The following is a 24624-nucleotide window of genomic DNA, read 5'->3' as shown; positions in this document are numbered from 1 at the left end:
AACAGTCAGTATTTAACTTATGTGCAAAACAGAATACTAATTTGCACCCCTTGCATTGTAACATGGTTTTGTCCAGGAGACTGAAATAAGAAGTTTCTCAAGTTAAGATCCTTAATGAATCAGGCCCCATGTTCCATAATTATATTATTGGGACACTTTTCCACCCTATACCCCAAAGAAAATGGTAAAATTATTAGCAAATTATTGAAACTTTCTTGGGAGATATTTTAAATTTTTAATCAAATTGGTAACTGAAACAAGTGTTTACAGTTTCTTGTGACACACTAGCGAGTTCATTGAATAAGGTATACTGTATACTAACCATGCTCATTCTGCAGACGGGCTTTTTGTGCAGTAAGATCGTTTATTAGCCGACTATGGTTATCATGCTGTGACTTCATCTCGGAGAGCTGGTCCTCTAAGTGCCGGCACATTTTTTCTAGATTAGCCTAGATAAGGATATATATACATAATGTTTTATCTGGGGTATAGTGTGCGTGTTTAAGCATTAGCAGACATGAACTAGCATTTGACCATTCTGATAAACATACAATAATATTACCAGGTAACTTAAAGTCTATCTTTGAATATTCCGTCCACACAATAACTAACAAAGACTTTGTTTCGATCAGCAAAGTAAGTATAGTTTGCATCACGGTCAATGGAAATAACTAGACTGGGTTTGGTGAACTGGGCTGTTGAGGCGAAAAACTTTTATAACTGAGTCTAATATGAGTTATATTATGCAGTAGTAAATGTGTACAGTAATAAGCACCATACATATAATTCAGAAACATTACTGTCAAGTTAATGTTCTCACCTTGGATTTGGCAACAGACTCCATGTTTCCAGCCAGATCATCGACCTCCATCTTTAATTCAGTTTTCTCTTTCTCAAGTTTTTGCTTGACACGCTGGAGGTTTTCGAACTGCTCCCCCAGCTCAGCCATACTATCAGCTTGTTTTTTCCGCAGGGTAGCGACAACTGACTCGTGCTGCAGTGTGGCTTCTTCCAGATCCCGACGCATTTTGTGGAATTCCGCCTCCCTTTTCTTGTTCATTTCCACTTGAACGGCACTCGCTCCCCCAGCTTCTTCTAATTTCTCGCTGATGTCTTCCAACTCTCTCGACAATTCTGCCCGCTGCTTCTCTACTTTAGCACGAGAAGCCCGTTCTGACTCTATTTCTTCATGCAATTCTTCACTGCTAGCCTTCGAGATTATAAAATGTACAGGTTAAATTAAATGTAACTGCCCCTTTTCAAGCTACAATAGGCAAGCATGGATCCGGAATTCCCATAGAGTGCAGGAATATCTGGAAATACTGATGATAATGTAATTGCATAGGATTAATTAAGTGTCTGAGATAGAATAAATGGTTGGTTTTACCAGTTTATTGCTGTGTCTATCCATAAATGCAGATACCAGCTTAGATATCCTGTCCCTTTATAGGCTACAGGCCTAGTTTGGATGCCAGACCCTTCAGACATTTACAGGTTAGTAGAATTTAATGGTTCAGAACTGTTTATTAGACTTGGTTCCCAAAGGACAGCAATTAGTAATTTTTATGGACTAAGAAACCACATATGGCTCACCAATTAACCTGCTAATCTTAAAAAAACCAAACAAAAAAAAAAAACCAATGGACTCCCTCTATTAGAATCTTCATAGTCAAATAACTGGATATTACCTGGAAATATTATTAATTTTAGTGTGAAAAATATAAAGTAACTAACACACTGGGACACAAACATATTAGAACACTGCTATGTTCAATACCAAAACGACAATTTTTTCAAGCTATTAAACATTCCTGAAGTGACTTATAATGGAATGGGAAATTCAGCCTCCCTGCCAAATGGGAAGTTAGGACTTCAGAATGCTTCAGTGTTGAAAGTTTTTCCCCGTAAAACTTGAGTGACTATGGAAGCATTTAAAATTTTGGGCAAAAACTATATATATATTTTTTTCCATTCTAAATATACAGTGTGCAATGGCGCTTACAGTGTAGAAAGATTAATTATCCAAATAATTAGTAAGAACCCCCAAAATAATGCATGACAGTAGTCTATGGTTATACCTGAAGCTCCTTAATTTTTTTTTGAAGTTGAACATTGATCATCTGCTCGTCTTCAATTCTCCTTTGCAGTTCAGACACTTCAAAGTCCTTCCTGGTGATCCCCAGAAATAAAACCATCAAATTAATATAATATCCTTTGTTAACACTCAATAAATTGTACAATGAAGTATGACATTTAGAACATAATTCTACTATTCTCAAAATGTGGTATGTGTTTATGTTGAAAGTTTTAGTAGTCTATGTACTAAGGTAAATATAGAGGAAAGAGCATCACATTTACACTCTTTCCTTCATATTTGCCTCCTATCAGCCACTGTGCATAGCCATTCCCCAAGGGGGATGCGGGGGGGGGGGGGGGCCCGGAGGAGGAAAATGTACTTTTCTAAACTGAGGTACCATTTTATGATGTGCAATACCAACACTATAGAACATAAGTTAAGGCAGGTCCATACTTTTTACACTTATCCTCCGAATTCACTTTGTCGTTCTCAATATCCATTATGGTGTCTTGGCTCAGCTTTAAATCGCCCTCTAGTTTCCTTTTGGTTCTTTCCAGGTCAAGACGCAATTTCTTCTCCTGCTCAAGAGCCGCTTCAAGCTGAGAAAACACACAGATTAAAAGGGCCCCTTTTATTAGATGTTCACATGACTTTTTATTTTAAAAACATTGCAATGATTTATTTTTTTTATATATTTTTACACTTTGCCAATGGTTTGCGCTCATCTGTTTATATCGTACGATAACTGTAGCGTAAAATGTGTAATATGTTCCATAAATTATGTTTCGCTCATGAACTGGAGGTAACATACATCATCTACTTGCTGCTCCAGTTTCATCTTCATTTTTGTGAGACTGTTAACTTTGTCTTCTTCTGCCTGGAGGTCATCGAGGGTTTGCTGGTGAGTTTCTTGGATGGCTTTCCTCTCCTTGCTGAGCTTGATGATGGTTTCATCCAGTACAGCCATCTCTTCAGTCAAGTTCTTCACCTAATGAGAGGACGTGTGAATTATTTTCAATTAACACAGAATATGGAAACCAAAACCAGTGCAAACTATGCACTTCCACTCCACCTGCTTTTTCATCTTATCACGTTGGTAATTTATTTTGCGTATAGAAACATCTGAGTTTGCATTTTCACTAGACTAGGCAACAAGCTCCTCAACTCATGTATGTTGATGTACTTAGCAAGCCTCGAACTTAAAGTGTTTACAATGACCATCAACAACTTGTCTTTAAGTTAAATGGAATATACAGAAAAATCCTCGTCACAAGCTGACTATCTCTGAGGTTATACTTGCACTACTGAGTCTGAGTAAGGTAGGCCTGTTACTCATACTATTAAATATCTTGATTGCATCACATGAAGATCCATAAAATGTTTAAGGTGTTATAAAGTAAATATTAAAGATTTCATAACAATAATGCTGTTGATTTTATGATGAGTATAAGAATAACACAAACCTTGTTTTCTGTAGCATGCTTCTCCTTCTCTACTTTGGCCAAAGTCAACTCAAGGTCATCAATGTCTTTCTTCAGCTCACTTGTTTCATCTTCCAGTTTCCTCTTCTTGGCTGTGAGATCTGCTCCCATCTCTTCTTCGTCTTCCAGTCTGTCCATTAGCTCCTTTACTTTCGACTCCATCTGGATCTTACTCTTAATGAGCTCATCACATCTTTCCTCCGCATCAGCCAAATTTTGATTTTCCTATTTCACAGAAGAATAAAACATATTGTTTTTACAGTTGTGCAAGTGGTAAAATAATTCAACATTTTATTAAAGTGCATTTGGCGCATTTTCGTCTTGAGAATTCAACTCTTGGTCGTTTGAGATTATCACAGTCTTGTAGTGGACAGAACTTTAATAACCTGTAACCGATCAGATCATGAGATACTCACACTAGCTATTTGAAGAGACAAGTGTACTGATTTTGTGGAAGGCAGTGTTTTGAGATTTTGTGAAGTGATGGCAGGCAGGGGTTGATTGGTAAATGAGGCCCAGGAGGGGTGGGGGTGGGGGGGGGGGAGACTTGGCTCAGCAGCCCATTGGGAGCAATTTGAAGGAAAAAACTGTAGGAAGCCAGATCCCAGCTGGCCCCTGACAGCAGGGCTGCAGATGACGGGGGCAGTGGCATGATGAAAGGAGATAAAAGGTGAACAATAAGCCACAGACTGAGTTCCGTGTTGAAAGTAGCAGGATCCCCAACAGCACAGAGTAGTAATGCAAGACTCCTGTCAAATTGATGCAGGTAGACAGTGCTGTCAATCTCTACTCCTTAAGAAATTCATTTTATAACTCAAACTTGTTTTGTAAGAATTTGGATGAAATCATGACAGCGTGTTTTATATAGACAACAATAAAGAACATGAACATTTGCAATGCAAAGGGGAGACCTAAAAAAATACTGTTGGGATAGCAGACATTCTGGCCTTGTCTGAGGAAATATATATGAAACAAGTTAACCCGTGCATGATACTCATGCATTCTAGTCAAATCAAGCTACTTAAGGTGTTAAAAAGGTTCTTGTCATGCATTTGGGCCATAGCCCAGGCCTCCTCAGGGGAAGAGCGTTACTTCCCGACGCAAGCGCCCTTTTTTAACGTGGTTTTGTCTACATGTCACCACCTCATCATTCTTCTCCATCACCTCATCCTTCATTTTCATCGCCACATCTATCCAGATGTCTATCCAGACACAGGGATCTCTCTCAGCGGTCCTGAGTATCACACTCCTCTCGCTCTGTCACCCCCGGCAACCACCAACCACTCCCCACTGTCACCCCCGGCAACCACCAACCACTCCCCACTGTCACTTCTCCTTCAAGAAATATATATATTTTTTTAAAATCTTTATAAACACTTTTAACAATTAACAAATTAAATTAACAAATTAAAAACATCTTAGTATACCAAATTTCAGCCCTTTGAGGTTTTTTTTCCACACACACTAAGAATTTAGTAGGTCAGTGTATAACTCCGCCCAGCAGGTGGCGCTGCAGCTTGGTTTTATTTTTTCCACACACACACAGACAGACTAACACACGCCACTAGCCATTTATATTATAGATAACTGAAGTCTTTGTACTTAGCTAAATTATTTATCAAGAGGTGAAACTGATTAAAGACCTGAATGTGCGGAATTCAGTACAACTTTCAGGTTGAAGACGATGTTTTACCTAACCAAAACTTAGTAATGGGGCATATGTAGAGACCTACCGAATGAACTTGGAGCAGGAGGTCATTTTTTTCCTGCGTAAGGGACACCAGTTTTTCTTCAACTTCTTTCCTTCGCGTTTCTGATTTCACCAGTTCCTCCTTGGTCTTTTCAAGTTCTTCTTTCAGGTTCTGCAGTTCTTTCTCTGTTTCTGCGCTCTTCAGCAGCGGCTTGATCTTGAAATATAATTTCATCCATGGCCAGTGCTTCACATTCATGAACGATTTAACGTTGTACTGAATAGTTGTTATGGCGTCTCTGTCAAAAATTGCAATTGCCAAAGAGGTGAGAAACATGAACTATTTCAGGGGCCTCACAAATAGCTCTTACATGCTATAGAAAGCTATAGATTAATAATGAAGCTGCTCTCAATTTATGACTAGTTGGCCATGGCCTACATCATGAGATACGAACATGTGTGCAACATCTTCACACAGGTGCCGTATATCATACCGATGCCTGAATCGGCTGACTTTACCATCAAATCAGGGATTGCATTTAATATACCATTCTTGCGTTATCAGAATTATCAGAATGAAATTATACTTAATTGACTTATTAGGGCTGCAGTAGAGACTCTTTTGAACACCACGAAATCCCGGATCACTTGGGCACCAATCCCAAAAGTTTTACCTCCTTTCCATCATCTTCTTGAACTCTTCTCTCATGAGATATCCTCTACACATAGCCTGGGTGCGCGTGATCAGCTGGGCCAGGCGTTCATCTCTCATTTCTTCCAGAAGACCAAGAAGTCCTGCTTTGAAGAAGACCTAGAACACAATTATTTTCTAGATGTTTATATAGAGGACACTACTGACATAAATCTAGGTGGGATAGTTCATTTCTTCTCCCTTCTAAGAGAAACATATTGTTTATCTGTCTCAAGTTTCAAACTTGGCATTCAAATGTATATATTTATGGCATGGAATAGTAAGATAAAGATGGGGAGATGAGAATTATGTCGTTTAGATACATAGATCATTGAACACATGGTCATAATAGATTTAGACTGGGGGTGTGATGAAGGTAAAGGATGCCTAAAGATTGTGTTCCGCACAGAAATATGCACAGTATAATAATACAAACCTTTGTGTGGCCAAACTTGTACTGGGTGTGATCAATATCTAAAGAGCCCAGAAGCTTCTCGCAGGCCTTCTTGCTGTCAATGAAATGCCCATCAGGTATGGCACTGGCATTCAGGACTTTATACCTTGTATGGGAATGAGAATTTTCATGAACATCTTAATTTAAAAAAGTGTTTATAGTGTCAATAGCTCTAATGCCTAATTTATTGATAAATGTATTGATTTATTGATGGCATACAATGCCCAATGGAACTTGCAATCCTTGCTAGACAATGACCAAAACTCTTGTTTCCTATCAGGAATAATTTACATTTTATCCATAACAGGTGAATTTCCATATACAAAATGAACGGGCTTTTACATGAAAGGTGGATAAGGTAGTTTATTTTTGATTTACCGTTGCTTAAAGTCTCCATAGTGGACCCTGCTTGGAAATCCCTTTCGGCAAATTCGGATCCCTTCCAGCACGCCGTTACACCGCAACTGGTGTATGACAAGTTGATTATCCATCGCCCCTAAGAATATAAATATTATAGTGATCATTAAGTAGAAATTGGGTTTCGGCTTTTATTTTTACAATTTATAGAAATAATTGTGCAACTTTTGCGAACAGTAAACAGGATAGTCATAATGATGCAACGAGATCAGGAATTAACTAAAAGAAGTAAAAAAGAATCTAAATATTATTGTGGTATAAACTAACTATACTATACTATAGTTTATACATGTATTTTGCAAAAATGTATGCTTAGCCAATGCTTAGACATGACGATACATCCACTTTTGTCCAGCACATTAATTTATGTCCTATTTGAGCCTATTGTTTCTCATTGTCCCCTTCCTCTAGGACAGGGGTAGGCAACCTGCGACTCTCCAGGTGTTGTGAAACTACAAGTCCCAGCATGCTTTGCAAGTAGATAACCAGCAGATAGGTGGCAAGTTTCACAACACCTGGAGAGTCGCAGGTTGCCTACCACAGCTCTAGGATGTAAGCTCTCCTGGGCAGGTCCTCTCTATCCTATGTCTGTTCACCTCGTTCGACGCCGATGTCAAGTCTTATGCTGAATCTTCTGCTGCTTGTTCACTCACACGCCTGATATTCGGGACATTATCCATACTAGCTGTAATTGTTAGCTCATGACTATCCATGAATATGTTATTATGCGGAATTGTATTCATGGATCTGTTATTTTGTTTATTATATTCATGTATGTCATATCTGTAAGATGATTGTTCGGTGCTACGGAATCTGATGATTATGATTGAAATTTCCTGTCCCTAACGCCTGACTTGAATTGTTTCACCTTAATTTGTACTCTTGTCTTGTGTGCAACATGTGCAAAATTTTACAGTGACAGTCCTTGAAGCGATGCAATTGTGTCTTCTTGCTCTACAGCTAAACTATGACACACTTTGCCATCAAAGCCCCAATCAAAACTGGAGACCAACGAGTGCTAATGATTGACCTACAGTAATTGTGTCATTGTCCGGAGTCCATAAAGCAGTTCAACCTGTCTTTATTTTTTTTTTTTATATAGTAAATTGCATTATTTGTGTAATACTCATTGAAATCTTTATAACCTACATCCACTGCTGGGAAATGCTGAACGTGCAGTATTGCAAATCTTTACTTTACAACCTACATCCATTATTGGGATCACTGAACCTGCTGTATACAGCAGTTAATTAGTTTGGGCAGGGCTAAGTGCAATTGGGGAAGAGTTTGAACTAGGACAGGAAGCCTTGCTTGTATCACCGTAACACCTACCAATTTTACCCTTTAAATGGATAATCCAAAACTGAAAGACAGCATTAAGGGACTTGAGAATCTGCTGTTCTGTTTCCGTCTTGCAAAATTTACTTTTACTAATGTTTTCATGTTGTAACGTTATTATTTACAGATTGATTAGAGGGGATAATGATTTCCACCAATCTTCAGGTCCTAACTTAAGCAGTTTTTACATATTAATTTTACCTGGAGTCTTTGTCTCATTTGGAATGAGACAACGTACGAAGTGTGGATGAGTAGTCTTCAAATTTGTCATCAGTTTGGTCAAGTTTTCCTGCAACGGGACAATTGACAAGTCAAGGGAATTGTTATATGAGTGGAAATGATTTTTTTTTAAAATGAAGAATGACAAACATACTGTACCCTGAACAATGCGGACACCGTCTGGAAAGAAGACCCTTTCTTCTTGCCTCCAGATTTACCCGCAGCAGCTGAATATCAGAAAAACACCAGTGTTGTAGTAATCTACTTCTCAGAATGCTGCAATGTCTTTCTTTTTCTCATGACAGTATATGTTAAGAGTAAAGATGTATGAGAAATTCTATTTCAGCTGAATTAACCAAATTATGTAAATCCCATGAAATTCAGCGTGTTGCTGTTTATCCTTACAAAATGGCGATTCTCTCTGGTTCCAGGTCCAAATCAGTGAATTATGGCTCATCAATGCCTAGTTTTAATTCCAAAAATATTTGTCAAACTCTAACCCTAAAAACAATGAGGTAATTTGCAATGCACACAGGATGCCCCCTTCAAACCACTTTGGATTTCCCGGGTGTACCTACTGTAAATCTACAACTTTAGAACCACCTCTTTCATTAAGTAAAACATTTTTTTTTTTTTCCCTGAGCGAACACTTGTGGGAATGACTGCGTTTTCTGGTGACAGTTTACTGAACTTCATCATTATGTTTATTATCACTGATAAGAGGTTGTTATGACAACACTGATGCATTTTTATGACATATTCATTTTTCATTTTTTGCTGTATTAATAACGTTGTGTAAGCGTTTCTTGGTAATGTGCAAGCTTTGACTTCCTTTCAGATGTGGCAAAACATTTGCCCATTTTCGGTTAGCAGCATTTTAAGAAATAAATCAGTGGCAATCGCAATGATATGTCTGTGAGAGGTACCCCTAGATAGGCAACGGAAATCAGAGTAAAAAAAAGGGATTTGTACTAGTCAGTGTATTTTAACAAAGACAATTGTTGGGATTGTAATGAATTCTCTGTTTATTTCACCACTTTAAATTATAATGGGTCTGTTGATAAGTACAGAAAACAATTGTGTCCTGTGTGACTGTGTTGTAATGAGGGTTTAAAATGTATTGGTAAAAAAAGGAAAAGATTATTAAGGCAGGCAAAACTGTAGTACTGCTCCATTTATAAAGCTATGGACTTGCGACAACCACTTTTGGCTGCTCTTTGTATTTTTTACATTCCATGCACTATGCTTGACCTGATTCTCCAGTATCAATTAGTTATTTGCCTAATTTGGGGTGAATCGGAAACAATTTACTAATTGGTTTGTAGATGGCTGAATTTTTCTGATTGAGCAGAATGGATTATACCATTTCTAAATAGGAGTCAGCGTTTTTCACATGAACAGCTTTGTCGTATTCAAAGAAGACCATTTTAAAAAAACAATGTTATTTTTGAGTTCTAACAGAAAAAAAATGTACCAGTTCAACTAATGTTATAACGGGACTAGTTACTGGTCATTATCCCACTGCTGCCACCAATAAAATAATTGTCTATACCATCATCTCCAGTACCAAAGTTTCTACTATGAACTTGAATTAATATGTTCGGGATTACGCATATGTATTCTCCATTGAAGATTCACATGAACAGCTTTGTCTTATTTAAATCGTATTCAAAGAAGAGCATTTTAAAAAAACAATGTTATTTTTTAGTTCTAACAGAATTTTTTTTACCAGTTCAACTAATGTTATAACAGGACTAGTTACTGGTCATTATCCCACTGCTACCACCAATAAAATTATTGTCTATACCAGTGGTTCCCAAACTGTGTGCCTAGGCTCCCTGGGGTGCCTCGGCGATCTCACAGGGGTGCCTCGGCCAGGGCCAGTGGTAAGCAAGGCGGGGAACTACTTGGTAATTATTTTGGCTTAGGGGTGCCTTGAAAAAGTTATGGAGGCCCTAAGGGTGCTTTGAACTGAAAAGGTTTGGAATCCACTGGTCTATACCATCATCTTCAGTGCTAAAGTTTCTACTATGAACTTGAATTAATATGTTTGGGATTGCGCATATGTATTCTCCATTGAAGATGCCTTTCTGTGAATATATAGCCCTTTCTATGTTAAATCTTCACTGTTACACAAATCATTAGGGTAAAAGAATAAAGCAATCCTCTGGGTTTAGATATGGGAGAATCTAGCTAGTATTCTTTTTGATGCACATATCTGCGCACAACACTCATTGCTTTTGCACAAAATTATATTTTAGTAAACCTAAAAATGCTTCCATGAGACATCAATTTTTTATACCATGTATTAGAGAACATAATGTTCCAAGGATCTTAGGAGGGGAATTAACTATAGGAAGCATTAAAGTAAAATGTACCTGCTTCTGTAGTAGAGAAAGTAGAATAGAGCGTGGCGAGAAGTTTGACAGATGATTTTTGGTACAGTCCAACCACGGTCTCATTAAGTGGGTCCTTATTTTTCTCCAGCCATCCAGTGACATTATAATCCACAGTACCAGCATAATGGACCAGTGAAAAGTGAGCTTCGCTCTTTCCTTTGCCTGGTTTAGGCTTCTGGAAATTCGGCGATTTTCCAAGGTGTTGATCATAGAGCTTGTTCTTAAAGGTGGTATCGGAGGCTTTTGGAAACATGCACTCCTCTTCAAGGATTGAAAAAATTCCCATTGGCTGCCAGAATACAGATACATGTGATAAAAGTAATTCAACAAAATTGACTTATGTTAAAAGAAACGATATGACTCTGAGTATTCAACCTGACAATTGAGGCATCATATAGTGTTTTGCTGTAGTTTGTTGGGAGAGGGTTTTGAGTATCTCAAATACACATTTCAATCCATCCAATTAAATTAACGACTTTTTTAATTTCTAGATAGCAGGGTTCAAATGTAATCTTTCTATCTTCAATCATATTTGTTGGCAATGTACTCCTGTCAGTGTTCACCTGAAGTAAAGTTAATGTATTCCCTTCAAAATAAATTAAGATTACCTTATTTGGATACCAGTTGTATTTGTGCTTTGAACTACCTGATTAAGAGCTACAATATTTGGAAATTGCTCATATATAAACAATATTAGTTCATGTTAACCAGGCCAAATTACCTGTAACATGTTCTACAATGGCATTCTAATAACCCCATTTTCTGAACGGAATGTTGAGAACAATCTTTCCGCCCTTTCCTTTTTCTCATCTTCATATCACATTGGTAGTCGCTATGATAATATTGTGACAATAAATACCTTCTCAATAAGCTGGATGCAGGCAGCCAAGTCCATGCCGAAGTCGATGAACTCCCACTCGATTCCTTCCTTCTTATACTCCTCTTGTTCCAGCACAAACATGTGATGGTTGAAGAACTGTTGTAGTTTCTCGTTGGTGAAGTTGATACAAAGTTGTTCAAAAGTGTTGAACTGAACATTTAAAGGTAAGCAAAACCAAAAGTTAATCACAATGGCAAAATAATAAATATAAATGTACACCCAGGCCATAAAGTACAACTTACATCAAAGATCTCAAATCCAGCAATATCCAAGACACCAATGAAGTATTGGCGAGACTGCTTGGTATCAAGCTGCTGGTTGATACGAGTCACCATCCATAAAAACAACTTTTCATAAACAGATCTGGACATGGCACCCGTTGAGTTATACACCTGGAATATAAATTTTACCATATTAGCAAAAGACTTCAGTAGCTTTAGAAAAACTCTATAGAAAGATAAACAATAAACTACCAATCTCACCTGCTGTACATTCTGGCTTTTTGTAACAAACTCATTTCCAACTTTTACCCTTGGATTACAAAGAGCTTTCACTAGATCAGATGAATTGAGGCCCATCAAATAAGACACTTTATCTGCATCTGGAAAGATAAAAATAAGAACTCACACAAAGGCAGCAGCTAACTGATAACACTCTTGATTGGCCACGTCAACAAGGGAAGAGGAAGTGAGATCACTTACTGCCCATTAGGCCAGTAAAAGTGATTTATTTTGATCAACACAAAGCCAAACAGTAGCTCTGGACTCGGACATAGATTTTCTGATGTGCATCGTGCTTTTGATCTAATCATGACTAATTCAAATATCTGAGGGGAATTCTAGAATAAAATGAAGAGCTTCTTGTTAACTGTCACTTCTCCAAAGACCCTTAACCTCAGCAACTGCACCTACCATGAATGGAATTATTCCACCAAATATCTTTCTCACCTTCTGTGCCATCGGGCTCAGCCTGATCCTCACGTGGCTTCTGCTTGAACTTCATATTACCATAGTGCATTACTGCACCTGTCAGCTTGTAGATCCCCATCTTCTCCTCCTGATTAAAGCCTAGGATGTCTATAGCTTCCTGAGATGACAAGAAAAATTGGATTTAGCCACAGCTCTAAACCCGGAGTGCACCACCGGGAAGTGGGACCTTCTCCCAGAAGTGACATTCAGTTCTCAACAGGAAACCTCGAATGTTATATTACTTCAACTATTATTTGTGTTTAAATTTAAATTAAAATGACAAATTGGCAACTAGGTAATACCAGTGATCACCAGTTGTTCATGTTTGTTGCTGTCTAATAGTGTGCATAGAATAGTAATAAATTACACTTACACTGCCCTGCTCCCCACACCTACTCATCCACTCCGAGTTACTTTCTTTTGTATCAGACTCTCGCCTTTAGATTGTAAGCTCTCACTGCCTCTATCTTCCTGTTTTCCTGCCAACCCTTACCCTGTCTACCTGTACATCCCCGTCAGTCTCCTTCTGTCAGATCTATATGTTTCTTCTTACTGCATCTTTGTACGCTGTGCCTCTGTTCCTGCGCACAGGCTTCTGCCTCCAGCTTGCGCCATTCCCTGCTCTGTATTACGTAATTCCTTGTTGTTTTGTTCTACGGCTCAGCTGACTTTTGTGGTGCCTTATACATAAATGATAATAATAATAAGAAGAATAGAGTTGTTCTATCTAGTATTGACTGGAGTATCCTGAAAATAATTTACCTATTCTTTTTAAAATATTAAAAGAATCCACAGGAAAACTGTAGAATATAGCAGCACACAGAGCGTGTTCCTGTACACTTACATCAGTGGCCATAAGCTCTGCTTCATCATCTATACTTTGTACAGAGATCTCCCCCAGGCTGGTGTAATGATAATCATATGGATTGGTTGTAATCAGCAGCATTTCTGGAAAAACAGATCAGCATTACTTACAGTACAGTGAACCTCTTTCATGAAAGTATATATAAAGTATATATATATATATATATATATATATTTATATATATATATATATATATATATATATATATATATATATATATATATATAGTCACACAAGTCCAGGGTTTCCCATACAAGTGGCCTCAGACAATTTTATTAAACAGAGAAAAATAATGAAAATGTCAAAGTAAGCACCTTGCCTGAACTTCCAGCACACATAAAAAATATAGAGGCAATTGCTCACTATTTGTAGAGTCTCTCAGGAGGTATCCAACCTCCTCCCCAGGTCAGAGAGACTGCATGTTCAGCCTGACGGCTTTTTAAACACCCACACATAGGTGTGAGTTGCAAATCAGCCTGCACTAATGATGGAGGCCCAGAAGACCTGGAATGGGACTGATGAATGGAACCCGCTCCTTCTCTCCATTCATAACCCCAGGGACCCTTTCAACTTTTTCCTACAGCTAAGAAGCAAACTTTGTGAAGCTTTTCCTGAAGTTTTTAATGTACCAAAAACAGAAAGCCTGGGACACATACTTCTGCCATTCAGTACTTTCCCAGTGACTTTGTCACTATATATATAATGAAACTACATACATACTTAATACATATATATATATATATATATATATATATATATATATATATATATATTAAGTATGTTTGCAGTTTCATGAACGTCTTAGAAAATAAGCAATAACACCAGGGTGAATTAAAACATTAATGCCCCAACTTACCAACAATATCCGGCTTTTTATTGGACTGAATTTGATAAAATATATGGTAGCTTCGCTCGTTCTGAAGTTGAAAGGTTACTCTAGACTTTTCCAGCAAATCTGCAACAAAATGCATGTAGCAATTAGTTTATTATAAAGTACAAACCCATCAACATTAATTACTTAATAAAATTACATTTTGTATACATGAAATACAGCATATCCATATTGTGTGAGAGATAATATGAATTGTATTTTGTTTCTAATCCTAAAATGTAACTTGTGCTAATATATATTTAAAAGTATTTTTGGGGGAAAAATATATATAAATATACATGTCTACCAGTTCATAAAAAAAACCCTATCTTCATATAATAATTTATGTCACTTACATGTTTCAATATCCGCTGATGACAGTTTTCCTGTGGTTCCAAAATGGATTCGGATGAATTTACCCTGAGGGGTTTAAGCTATAGATTAGTACAATTCTGCACAATATACAGTCATTGAAAATTAATAGCATGTTCCGTACATATTCCATATTCCATACAATTGTTAGGTAGACAATGATTCTCTTTACTATCATAGCACTTTATTGATTTTGTTTTATGTTATTTTTTGTTTGTTTGTTTGCTTCTCTTTTATACACAAGGCATGGGGGGTTGTCAGGATTATCATCATCATCTGCAGCTATTTATACAAAGCCACTAATTCCACAGCGCTGTACAGAGAACTCACGTCAGTCACCGCCCCATTGGAGCTTACATGAATAACACTAAATTTGGTAAGGTTCGTTTGGGTGGAGTTCTCAGTTAATACATAAACTCTGATCTGCAAATTATATAAAATAACTCTTGGCGCCAAATGACTATCAGTGCACATAGGTAATGATAACAGATGTTTATTAAAGGGTGTAAAAATGTGGCATATGCACAAAGTGGTAGTTAACAGATTTACAAATGTCACATTTTCTCCCATTGTTATTATCATCATCACCATTTGTTTATATAGCGCCACTAATTCCGCAGCGCTGTACAGAGAACTCACTCACATCAGTCCCTGCCCCATTGGGGCTTACAGTCTAAATTCCCTAACACATACACAGACAGACACACACACACACAAACACACACAGACTAGGGTCAATTTGTTAGCAGCCAATTAACCTACCAGTATGTTTTCTGGGAGGTGGGAGGAAACCAGAGCACCAGGAGGAAACCCGCACAAACACGGGGAGAACATACAAACTCCTCACAGATAATTGAAGGTCTTTTTTAGAATATTGGATTACTGTTTGAATTGTTGACTAGACGGAACTGATGAGTTTTAAATTGTCCAAAGTATCAACTTACAAAACGGGACGAGTTGTCATTCCTCACAGTTTTGGCGTTACCGAAAGCCTCCAGCAGAGGGTTAGCCTGGATAATTTGATCCTCCAGAGTTCCCTAAAATAAAACAATGGATTAGTTGCTATACCTTAGTCAATTGATCTTCAAAAAGAAAGGAAATACATTTTTAACATAATGTTCCTTCTCAACAGCTCCTTGACTTTTCCCACCTAAGCTAGTACAACCTATCCTGGTACTGTAATGTGTTTGTCCCCTACACAGAGCCGGATTAACAATAGGGCTAAAGGGGCTACAGCCCAGGGGCCACGGGCATCTGGGGGGCCTGCCGGCACTCATTGGGTCAGGGGCGTCCCCGTCCTTGGCTCCGATTGTCACCTGTTCAAGGAGAATGGCAGGCAGCTATCAGCAAATGTTATGCTGTTCGCTGCCTGCAGTCACTGTAGTACTTACGTGGCGTGCAGTAATCTCCTTACCGAGGAGATCTCGTGAGAGTGAGACTGAGTCATATGGGGGGCCTCAAAGTACCCTTAGCCCGGGGGGCTCCCTTCACTTAATCCGGCCCTGCCCCTACTGCTAATTTTGCTCTCACATAAATCTGTATTATGCTGCAGTCCTGAAACGTAGAAAACAAGAACGGTGCTTGGCTGTGCACAGAGATCTCACCTGCATCTTGTTCACTAAGACGGTTTCTTTTTTCTTTCCAGAATCCCCAGCAGCTGCAATTGTTGCAAAATACTGGATTACACGTTTCGTGTTCACGGTTTTTCCAGCACCAGATTCTCCGCTAAAATATAAAATAAGCTTAATCAGTTTAACAGTTTTACCAAACAGTCTTAGGGGTATATTTACTAAACTGCTGGTCTGAAAATGTGGAGATGTTGCCTATAGCAACCAATCAGATTCTAGCTATCATTTATTTAGTACATTCTACAAAATGACAGCTAGAATCTGACTGGTTACTATAGGCAATATCTCCACTTTTTCAAACCCGCAGTTTAGTAAATTTACCCATTAGTAGCCTAAAAACCACAACAAAACTTTTAGATCCAATAATCTAAAACGAGCATAAAAAGATAATTGTGTGGGCCTAAACAACCTGTGGTTCTCCATGTGTTGTGAAACTACAGGTCCCAGCTAATCCTGTCAACTATCAGGTAGCTATCAACTGGGAAAGCATGCTGGGGTTTGTAGTGTCACAGGTTGACCACATTTGCAATTGTGCATTGAAAAGCAAGCTCAGAAATGTCTCAATAGTGTATATCTTAGGACCTCATTTAAGCGCACTGTGATCCTGCTCAGCTCGGAGCTGGTGCAAAACTGAAGTCCTTTTGTAGAGTGGACATGGTAGTGCTCTCCTCTTCAAACCTTTAATATATCAATAATCAAACTCCACAAGATTAAATCTCATTTTTGCACTGCTCCTCAAAACGAGCTGAACAGGACCATGTACTCCCCACTTGGCAAACAAAGATTCACTTTACCCAACTACTTTCATGGACTGTGCAAAGTTCTTCTTTGCAAGCACCCGCATTCTGCTCAGCAAGCTCATGTGCTGTAGGCAAATCTAGGGGCACCTGATAAAATTGAGGCACAAGGCACTGCCAAAGAGGTATTTGCTCTGCTCCTCGTCCTTTCTGAGCTTCAGAAAGGTCTGGTGGAAGTTCTCAGAGCTATTACTATAATATGATACAGTCTCTTTGCTTGTCATTGTTGGAATTATGGGTTAGTGGACGAAGCATATCCTTTACTGCAACATATAGCTCCACCTGGCCTCTAAATGAAGGTCTCCAGTCACCTGGCCTGTAATCGTTCCATGAGATTTCTGATGACCTTTGATAGAGGTTTCACCTCCAGATTTTACAGAATCTGTGACTTCGAAATCACCAGCTCATATGCCGTCCCTTATGTTTATTGGTATCATGATATCACTTAATTAACACAATTTCCACTTGGATGCCATATCATTTGTATGTTGAGTTAGGCTGTTCGTGCTTTATATTAAAATTAAGGTTCGCAAATATTCACTTGATTATTCTGGTCTACCAGGTAGGGATTTTGTTCATAGGCCTAATACATGCATAAAACCATCAGCAACGTATGTAAAGACGATAATAATGAACTTACGTAATGAGTATAGATTGGTTCTCTCGATCTGAAAGCAAATCAAAAAAATTATTTATGGTTATCATAGCCTGTCCTATGCATTCGTCATTCATGTGCTGCCTCATACTTGTAGCTCTCAATAAAGACCAGTTATGTTCTCTTTAGTGAGCTGGGAAAGAAATTATAACTGGTTGAACTTTCTTACATCAGTATAGTTTTCTTGTTGAAGTTTAATTATAGCTTGTTTCTTAGGAAGCCGTAAACCAACCAGAGTGTTTTAATTTGCTTATTGACAGCATTTTAATCTTACCAGTTAACATGGACTGATAGGCGTTATCAGAGATGGAGAAGATGTGTGGAGGGGCCTCCATGCGTTTCTTGCCTCTGTAGCCATTGACCACCTCAGGGTTGTACACGGGCAGCCACTTGTACGGGTTCACAGTAACACAAAATAAACCTGAGTATGTCTAGAAGAAAACATAAGAGAGGTATTAAGTCAGTATATAAGCTCTCTCTCCATATTATCCATGGTCTGAGAATTCTGGAGCAATGAAGACAATAAGGAGAAGAAAGCCACCCAGTTGTCCTTATAGAGCAGGTTATGACGCTTCCCTAACTAAAATTCCTTTTCCTTATTTCAAAAATATTTCAGTATCATGGGGCAGATAAAGAGAATGTAATTATGTATCTCAGGTGATTGTCTTACAATAGGCAGAGAAGGTACATGACTGGCCCACCGGGATACCGGAAAAATCACCGGTGGACCCCGCTGCCTCACGGCCATACCCCCTTTTAAAAGTGGGAGGAGCTTCCCCTGGGGAACCGTTGTCCCCACTAAGGAGCCCGCTGTCCTCTCCCGCGTCCCGTTGCTTCAAATGTGATCGCAGCTGCGATCATGTGGCCCGCCCCCTCCCCTCCCCCTGTCAGCTGATTGCCTGATGGGTGCCTGAGAGGCTGCCGGGAGCATCAAGGAGCAGAGAGGCTGCTACAATCAACATATGGGTAAGCAGCTTTCAGCCACTCGCATATATTTTTTGTGCTATCATTGTATATATATATATATATATATATATATATATATGTGTGTGTCATATATATATATATATATATATATATATATATATATAAAAAAAAAATATATATATATATATATATATATATATAAATTGGGTGGCACTATTGCAGGTATAATATGAATTGGGGACACTATAGTGTGGCATTTGTGAATTTTTGGTACTACTGTGTGACATAACATGGCACTACTGTGTAGGATAACATTGGGGGCACTCCTGTGTGGCATAATATTGTTTGGGGGCACTCCTGTGTGGCATAATATTGTTTGGGGGCACTACTGTGTGGCATAATATTGTTTGGGGGCACTACTGTGTGACATAGGGGGACTGACTATACTAAACTATAGGTGGGCTGCCGTTCTACACTAAGCTATAGGGAGGGGGGCTGCCTATGCTAAACTATAGGGAGGGGGGCTGCCTATGCTAAACTATAGGGAGGGGGGCTGCCTATGCTAAACTATAGTGAGGGGGGGCTGCCTGTGCTAAACTATAGTGATGGGGGCTGCACAGAAAATACTATAGGGAGGGGGTGATGGGACCTTTAATTTAATGCTGAGGTGTTTTGGGTCTATAATTGAATGTGGGGCTGAGTGTGGGGAGGAGGGCTATCTATTAAATGTGAATATTAATTAATGCTGGGAATGGTTGTGGGAAATGGATGTATTAAATGTAAATGCTATTAATTTATTGCTGGGGCTGTTTGGAGGGAAGGTATCAGGTTTATTTATTAAATGAGAATACTATTAATTTAATGTTGGGTCCGGAGGAAGGCCTAAGTATTAATTGTGGGTCCTATTTATTTAATGGCGAGGCTGGTTGGAATTTTCTAAATGTACCCATTATTTTTTCCAAATAGGGCCCTCAACATTCCAGGATCCAGACAAGCCGCAACTAAAGAAACCAGCAGCCACAGATGGTAAAAGTGACAAGAACAGGCAGGACAGTGTGTCAAATGTTCTGATTCTAGTGCAGGCTTGGCTAACCTGTGGCACTCCAGGTGTTGTGAAACTACAAGTCCCAGCATACCCTTCCGGCAATAAGCTGCTATATATTGGCAAAGCATGCTGGGGCTTGTGAAAGTACAACACCTGGAGTGCCACAGGTTAGCCAAGTCTGGACTAGTGGGACAATCCCGATTTTTGGTGACTGTTCTGCCAATCTAAGGGGCAGGTAAACTCTGTGTACTCTTTATATACAAACTACATTATTTATATACTACACTATGGTGCTAGCTGTCCTTCGTGGGCTGGCCACTCCCCCACTAGTGTCTGGCCATGCCTCTATGATGGCTGGCCACACCCCCTCTGGTGGGTCCCTAGCGTTGCAGTCCCCCGGTGGGCCCTTCATGCCCCAGTCCGACACTGTACATGACAACAATACAGTAAGTCACATGTGACATTAGAGAGGAGAGTGAGTAGATGAATGAGGAAAACCGTTTAATTTGGTGGAAATGAGTAATACGATGGAATGAAGGTGGTCGAAAGTGAAAAAGAGAACAGTTTGAAATTAGTCAAATGTTTAATTTGAATTGCTGTCGCTCCCACTGTATGTTTCACTAGCTCTAGCTAAAATGTGCCCCTTGACACCATGTCTAAGATGCATTGTCAGTGCCATCCCCTCCAATGGCGCACGCAGGGGGGGTTTCTGGGTCTCCAGAAACCCCCCCCCCCTCCGCTAAAAAGTGCCCTACATGTCGGCACTGTAGTATACAGCAGCCGCGGCGCTGTCTAAGAAGCGTCCGCGGCGGTGCTGTATTGTATACAGCACCACCGCGGACGCTTCTTTGACAGCGCCGCGGCTGCTGTATACTACAGTGCAGCTGAAACGGAGCTGCCGCGCGTCTCTAGGATTTTTTTTTCCCCGGGGGCGGAGGAAACCCCCCCTCACAAATCCTACGTGCGCCCCTGCCCTCCTATACTGTACTATAGTTGGCTGTTACACAGAAGGGGGTGGAGCTAAGAACTGCGCAGAAGGATGCAACATCGTTGTATCCGATCATTTTTTTTCTGTAAATAATCCTAATAAGTAACAAAACCAGTTTGCATCAGACAAGTGCCTTACATAGATCATCCAAGCTGCATAACGCTCCTTGAGGTTGAACAGGACGGATGGCTCATTAAGGTGGGTAAGTAAAACCATGTCTTCAATCTTATCGAACTTAGGCGGGTTTCTCGGATAAATGTCATCTTCCTTCACAGTGACAACCTGGAAATAAATATTATGAGATGTGTATTTAGGTTAGAAAAATGAAACATATGTACTGTAAAATAATTTAATTTAAGCTTACGGATGCAGCAGGTAATATTCCAGGCATTGCCCTCTGTTGTATTACTCTCATTCAGTCTCTCTCTCGGTACTGTCCCCTCTCCCTCTGATATTTTGCTAGAATATGCCCTTTTCTTACCCAGAATGCAACAAAAGCTCTTATCCATTTTCTCATCATCTCCCTCCTCAAGTATTGCAAACTCCTCCCATTTGGCATTCCCCTCAGCCATATATTCCAGCTTCAATCCATCCTAGACACTGCGGCCCTACACTGTGGCACCTTACAAACTAACGATAATTATAATAATAACTGTGACAATTCTTAATTATGTATTGATCTATAACAACTAATGTGTTTGAAAAGGGGGCAATCCACCTCCAAGTGACTTTTGGTTGTATTGGCTTGTAGATTTAATTAAATACATTGCCTTTTATTTCTAGTTTCCGTCTGTTTTTTTTAGCAATGTTTTTATATTATATTTATATAATCAGCCAGAGTTGGTTATTGTAAGAGAATACAATACAGATCTGTTATCAGGAGTTGTGCCATATTCCATAGAAATTAAATTAAACAACTTTGACTAATGGCTAAAATTCACAGAAGGAAGTAATAGCAAAAAAACTATTTATGTAGTGAAATTTGCACATACTGCACAAATAACATTTTTAAGGACAATATAAATACAATACAATGGGATGAAATAGTACACAAGTAGACACAAATGGTGTCGGGCTTATTCTCCCATAGATCCCAGTTTTCGCAGGACAATCTGCATTTTCCACCTAAATGTAATTCACAATGTTTATTTTCCCATAATTAAGACTTTAGATGCAACTAGATTAACAGTATAGCAGAAAATAGATTCCTAGAAATGTTATGCCTTATTTGGGATCTATAAGCCCATTGCCTTAGTATCACACTTGATGATGTCCTTTGGTTTATTCCTCATATCCAGGCTCTCTCCCAGTCCTGTTGACTCCACTTTGGAAACATAGCCAGAATATGCCCTTTTCTTACCTAACATACTACCCAAACCCTTACCCATTCTCTCATAATTTCCCAACTTGACTATTGCAACCTCCTGTTATTTGGCATTCCTGCCAACCAATAATCCACACTTCAGTCCATCCAGGGCCGGATTAACCCGAGGTCTAACTGGGCTACAGCCCAGGGGCCTCGGGCATCCAGGGGGCCCTTGACAGAGCTCAGCAGCATTATTGATCAGGCCGGGGGCGGGGGCACCCCCAGCCCGATCAATGCTGCTGAGCTCTGTCACTACAGTCCTCCTTCTCCAGCGCTCAGTAATCTCCTTACTGAGGAGATCTCGTGAGAGTGTCAGTAAGGAGCTTACAGCGCACCGCGGAAGGAGGACTGCAGTGACAGGAGAAGGTAAGCGCTTGGGGGGGGGGCAGGCGGCTAACAGGGGGGGGGCAGAGGTCGGCTAACGGGGGGGCCTCACGGAGGAATGGGGGCCCACTTAGCCCAGGGGCCTCCATTCCATTAATCCGGCCCTGAGTCCATCCTAAATGCTGCTGCAACACTGATCTTCCTCTCTCACCGCTCCACATCTGCTGCACCACTCTCCATATCCCTACAATGGCTCCCTGTGTCCTCCAGAATCAATTTCAAATTACTCACCCTTACTTACAAAGCCCTCAACAACACCACCCCTTTATACCTCTCAAATCTTATGGAATTACCCACTGTGCCTAATCAGACTATCCCACTGCCTTCAAATCTTTAGATGCTCTCTAAAAAACCCATCTCTGTTTTAGAGCTTAACTTATCCCTGATGACATTACCCACATTATTACACTCTCACAACTGTCCCATTCCCCACTCTGAGCCACACTCACTCCTCTGGTTTCAGCTGTGCCCTCGCCCACTTAGAATGTAAGCTGGCTCATGTCTGCATTTATTTTGTCTACTTCGTATCTCCCTGTTCTATGTATGTTCTGTTTCCCTACTGTACGGCGCTGCGGAGCACTGTGGCACCTTACAAATCTAAGATAATAATAATACAAGGAAATATGAGAGGGAGATTTTATTGGCTAAGTAACCCTTGGGTCACATTAGTGTTCTGATTTTTTCAATTTCAAAATGATGGGAGCCCTAATGATGGCATAGGTGGAATACATTTCATGGTCTGTTTGACTAGTTAAAATACAGAATTATCTACAACAAGATGGCCGCCTGTACTAGTTCTCCGAAGAATAGAGGACAAATCAAACTTACACTTTTGCTGTCAGTTTGCACAGTGGCGTTTTTCCCGTCTCTGCTCTGAATAACTCCCTTCACGTACAGCTCTTTAGTGTCAGTGACGTACACAAAGGTTTTGGCATCAAAAGGCTGATTTTGGTCCTCGATACGCTCTTTCTCAGACTTGCGCAGGTACTGTGCAGCCTCCCCAAAGGCTAACATGTCACGATCTCCACTCATGGCTGTAAGTTTTCTAGAAAAATTAGATAAGTTTGTTCAGTACAGTATATCAATGCTGAAAATAAGCGAATAAACTCATATTTGTGAAATACACCCTGATAATCCATTATGAAGCTGTGTCACATTCAGGGGCGGGCTGGGCCGGGGGGGAGGGGGGCATCGGGCCCCCGGGCCGCTCACTATCACGGCTGTTAGGGCCGGCCACCCCCCGGAAGTAATATAAATGTGATGCAGCCGCGTCACGTGTCATGTGATCCGGCCGCCTGTGTGGCGTGTGCCCCCCGGGCTGACGGACGTCAGCTCGCGCCTGGCCACATTGCAGAGAATTATATTTACTCACATACAGATCATTGCTCTACGTTATACTAGCACTTTAATGTCTATAGAACATAAATTACATTTTTGCTGTTGCTCCTGATTACAGACACATGTTATAGCATACATACGGGACTGTCATCTCTAGTAATCAGCTCTTAGACTAGCCCTGTAGCTGGAGCAAGAGACACAGCAGAACAACAAGTAACTTTGAGATGCCCGGAGTTTGATTTAGATGTGGCTGTGTGCGCTTGAGCTTGGCACGCCATTATTGTACAGTGACCACGGCAAAACTACCCTTCCCCACCCTGTTTCGTCCCTGTAATCATAGGTTGTGTCCTTTGCGCTCCAAGATGAACTGAATGCTAAGTGTTCTGTGGTGTATTGTCCCGCATTATACGCACAAAATCGCCATTTACATTCCTTAATGAATCAGGCGCTTTGAGCCTAGCAATCTCAGCATACAAATAAGCACTAATTACTGGCACTAGCAATTAGCCGTGAAGTAAGTTGAGACGTGGCCTAGGATAGTCTCTATGGAGATTATTACTAACGTCAGTGGAGCTTGAGAATGGATTACTATTAATAGTAGAGTGTTTTTCCCTTTATAATACATAACCCAGACAGCCTTGTTATATATTCTGTAATCAGAACTATGTTCACCAATTGAGTATATATTCAGACCAGCTGAATTGATTCTGAACCAATATATTCATTTGTTATGAGAACACTTTTGAAAGGTACCACATCAAAACAACACACAAT

The 24624-nt window shown here is 39.8% G+C and overlaps 1 protein-coding gene across 1 annotated transcript in view; it reads right to left on the bottom strand.

Moving 5' to 3' along the window:
- The window catches only part of LOC142095424 (myosin-1-like), a 32114-nt gene extending 8570 nt beyond the window's left edge, over positions 1–23544 (bottom strand). Inside the window, exons 1-26 of the mRNA XM_075178369.1 lie at positions 23341–23544; positions 20901–21044; positions 18077–18233; positions 17788–17815; positions 16327–16447; positions 15667–15759; positions 14707–14770; positions 14336–14434; positions 13459–13562; positions 12594–12732; positions 12129–12247; positions 11889–12038; positions 11626–11796; positions 10746–11055; positions 8527–8594; positions 8350–8437; positions 6772–6889; positions 6376–6499; positions 5923–6059; positions 5292–5547; positions 3541–3783; positions 2889–3065; positions 2531–2676; positions 2079–2169; positions 821–1210; positions 323–449 (exon numbers count right to left, since the gene is read on the bottom strand). Coding sequence (XP_075034470.1) covers positions 323–449; positions 821–1210; positions 2079–2169; positions 2531–2676; positions 2889–3065; positions 3541–3783; positions 5292–5547; positions 5923–6059; positions 6376–6499; positions 6772–6889; positions 8350–8437; positions 8527–8594; positions 10746–11055; positions 11626–11796; positions 11889–12038; positions 12129–12247; positions 12594–12732; positions 13459–13562; positions 14336–14434; positions 14707–14770; positions 15667–15759; positions 16327–16447; positions 17788–17815; positions 18077–18233; positions 20901–21044; positions 23341–23544 — 3868 coding nt within the window. The remainder of the gene's footprint in view (positions 1–322; positions 450–820; positions 1211–2078; positions 2170–2530; positions 2677–2888; positions 3066–3540; positions 3784–5291; positions 5548–5922; positions 6060–6375; positions 6500–6771; positions 6890–8349; positions 8438–8526; positions 8595–10745; positions 11056–11625; positions 11797–11888; positions 12039–12128; positions 12248–12593; positions 12733–13458; positions 13563–14335; positions 14435–14706; positions 14771–15666; positions 15760–16326; positions 16448–17787; positions 17816–18076; positions 18234–20900; positions 21045–23340) is intronic.
- Positions 23545–24624: the final 1080 nt, after the last annotated feature.

The sequence above is a fragment of the Mixophyes fleayi genome, chromosome 6 (assembly GCF_038048845.1).
Source record: "Mixophyes fleayi isolate aMixFle1 chromosome 6, aMixFle1.hap1, whole genome shotgun sequence".
Classification (NCBI taxonomy): Eukaryota; Metazoa; Chordata; class Amphibia; order Anura; family Limnodynastidae; genus Mixophyes; species Mixophyes fleayi.
This window is presented reverse-complemented; position numbering and strand designations above follow the sequence as displayed.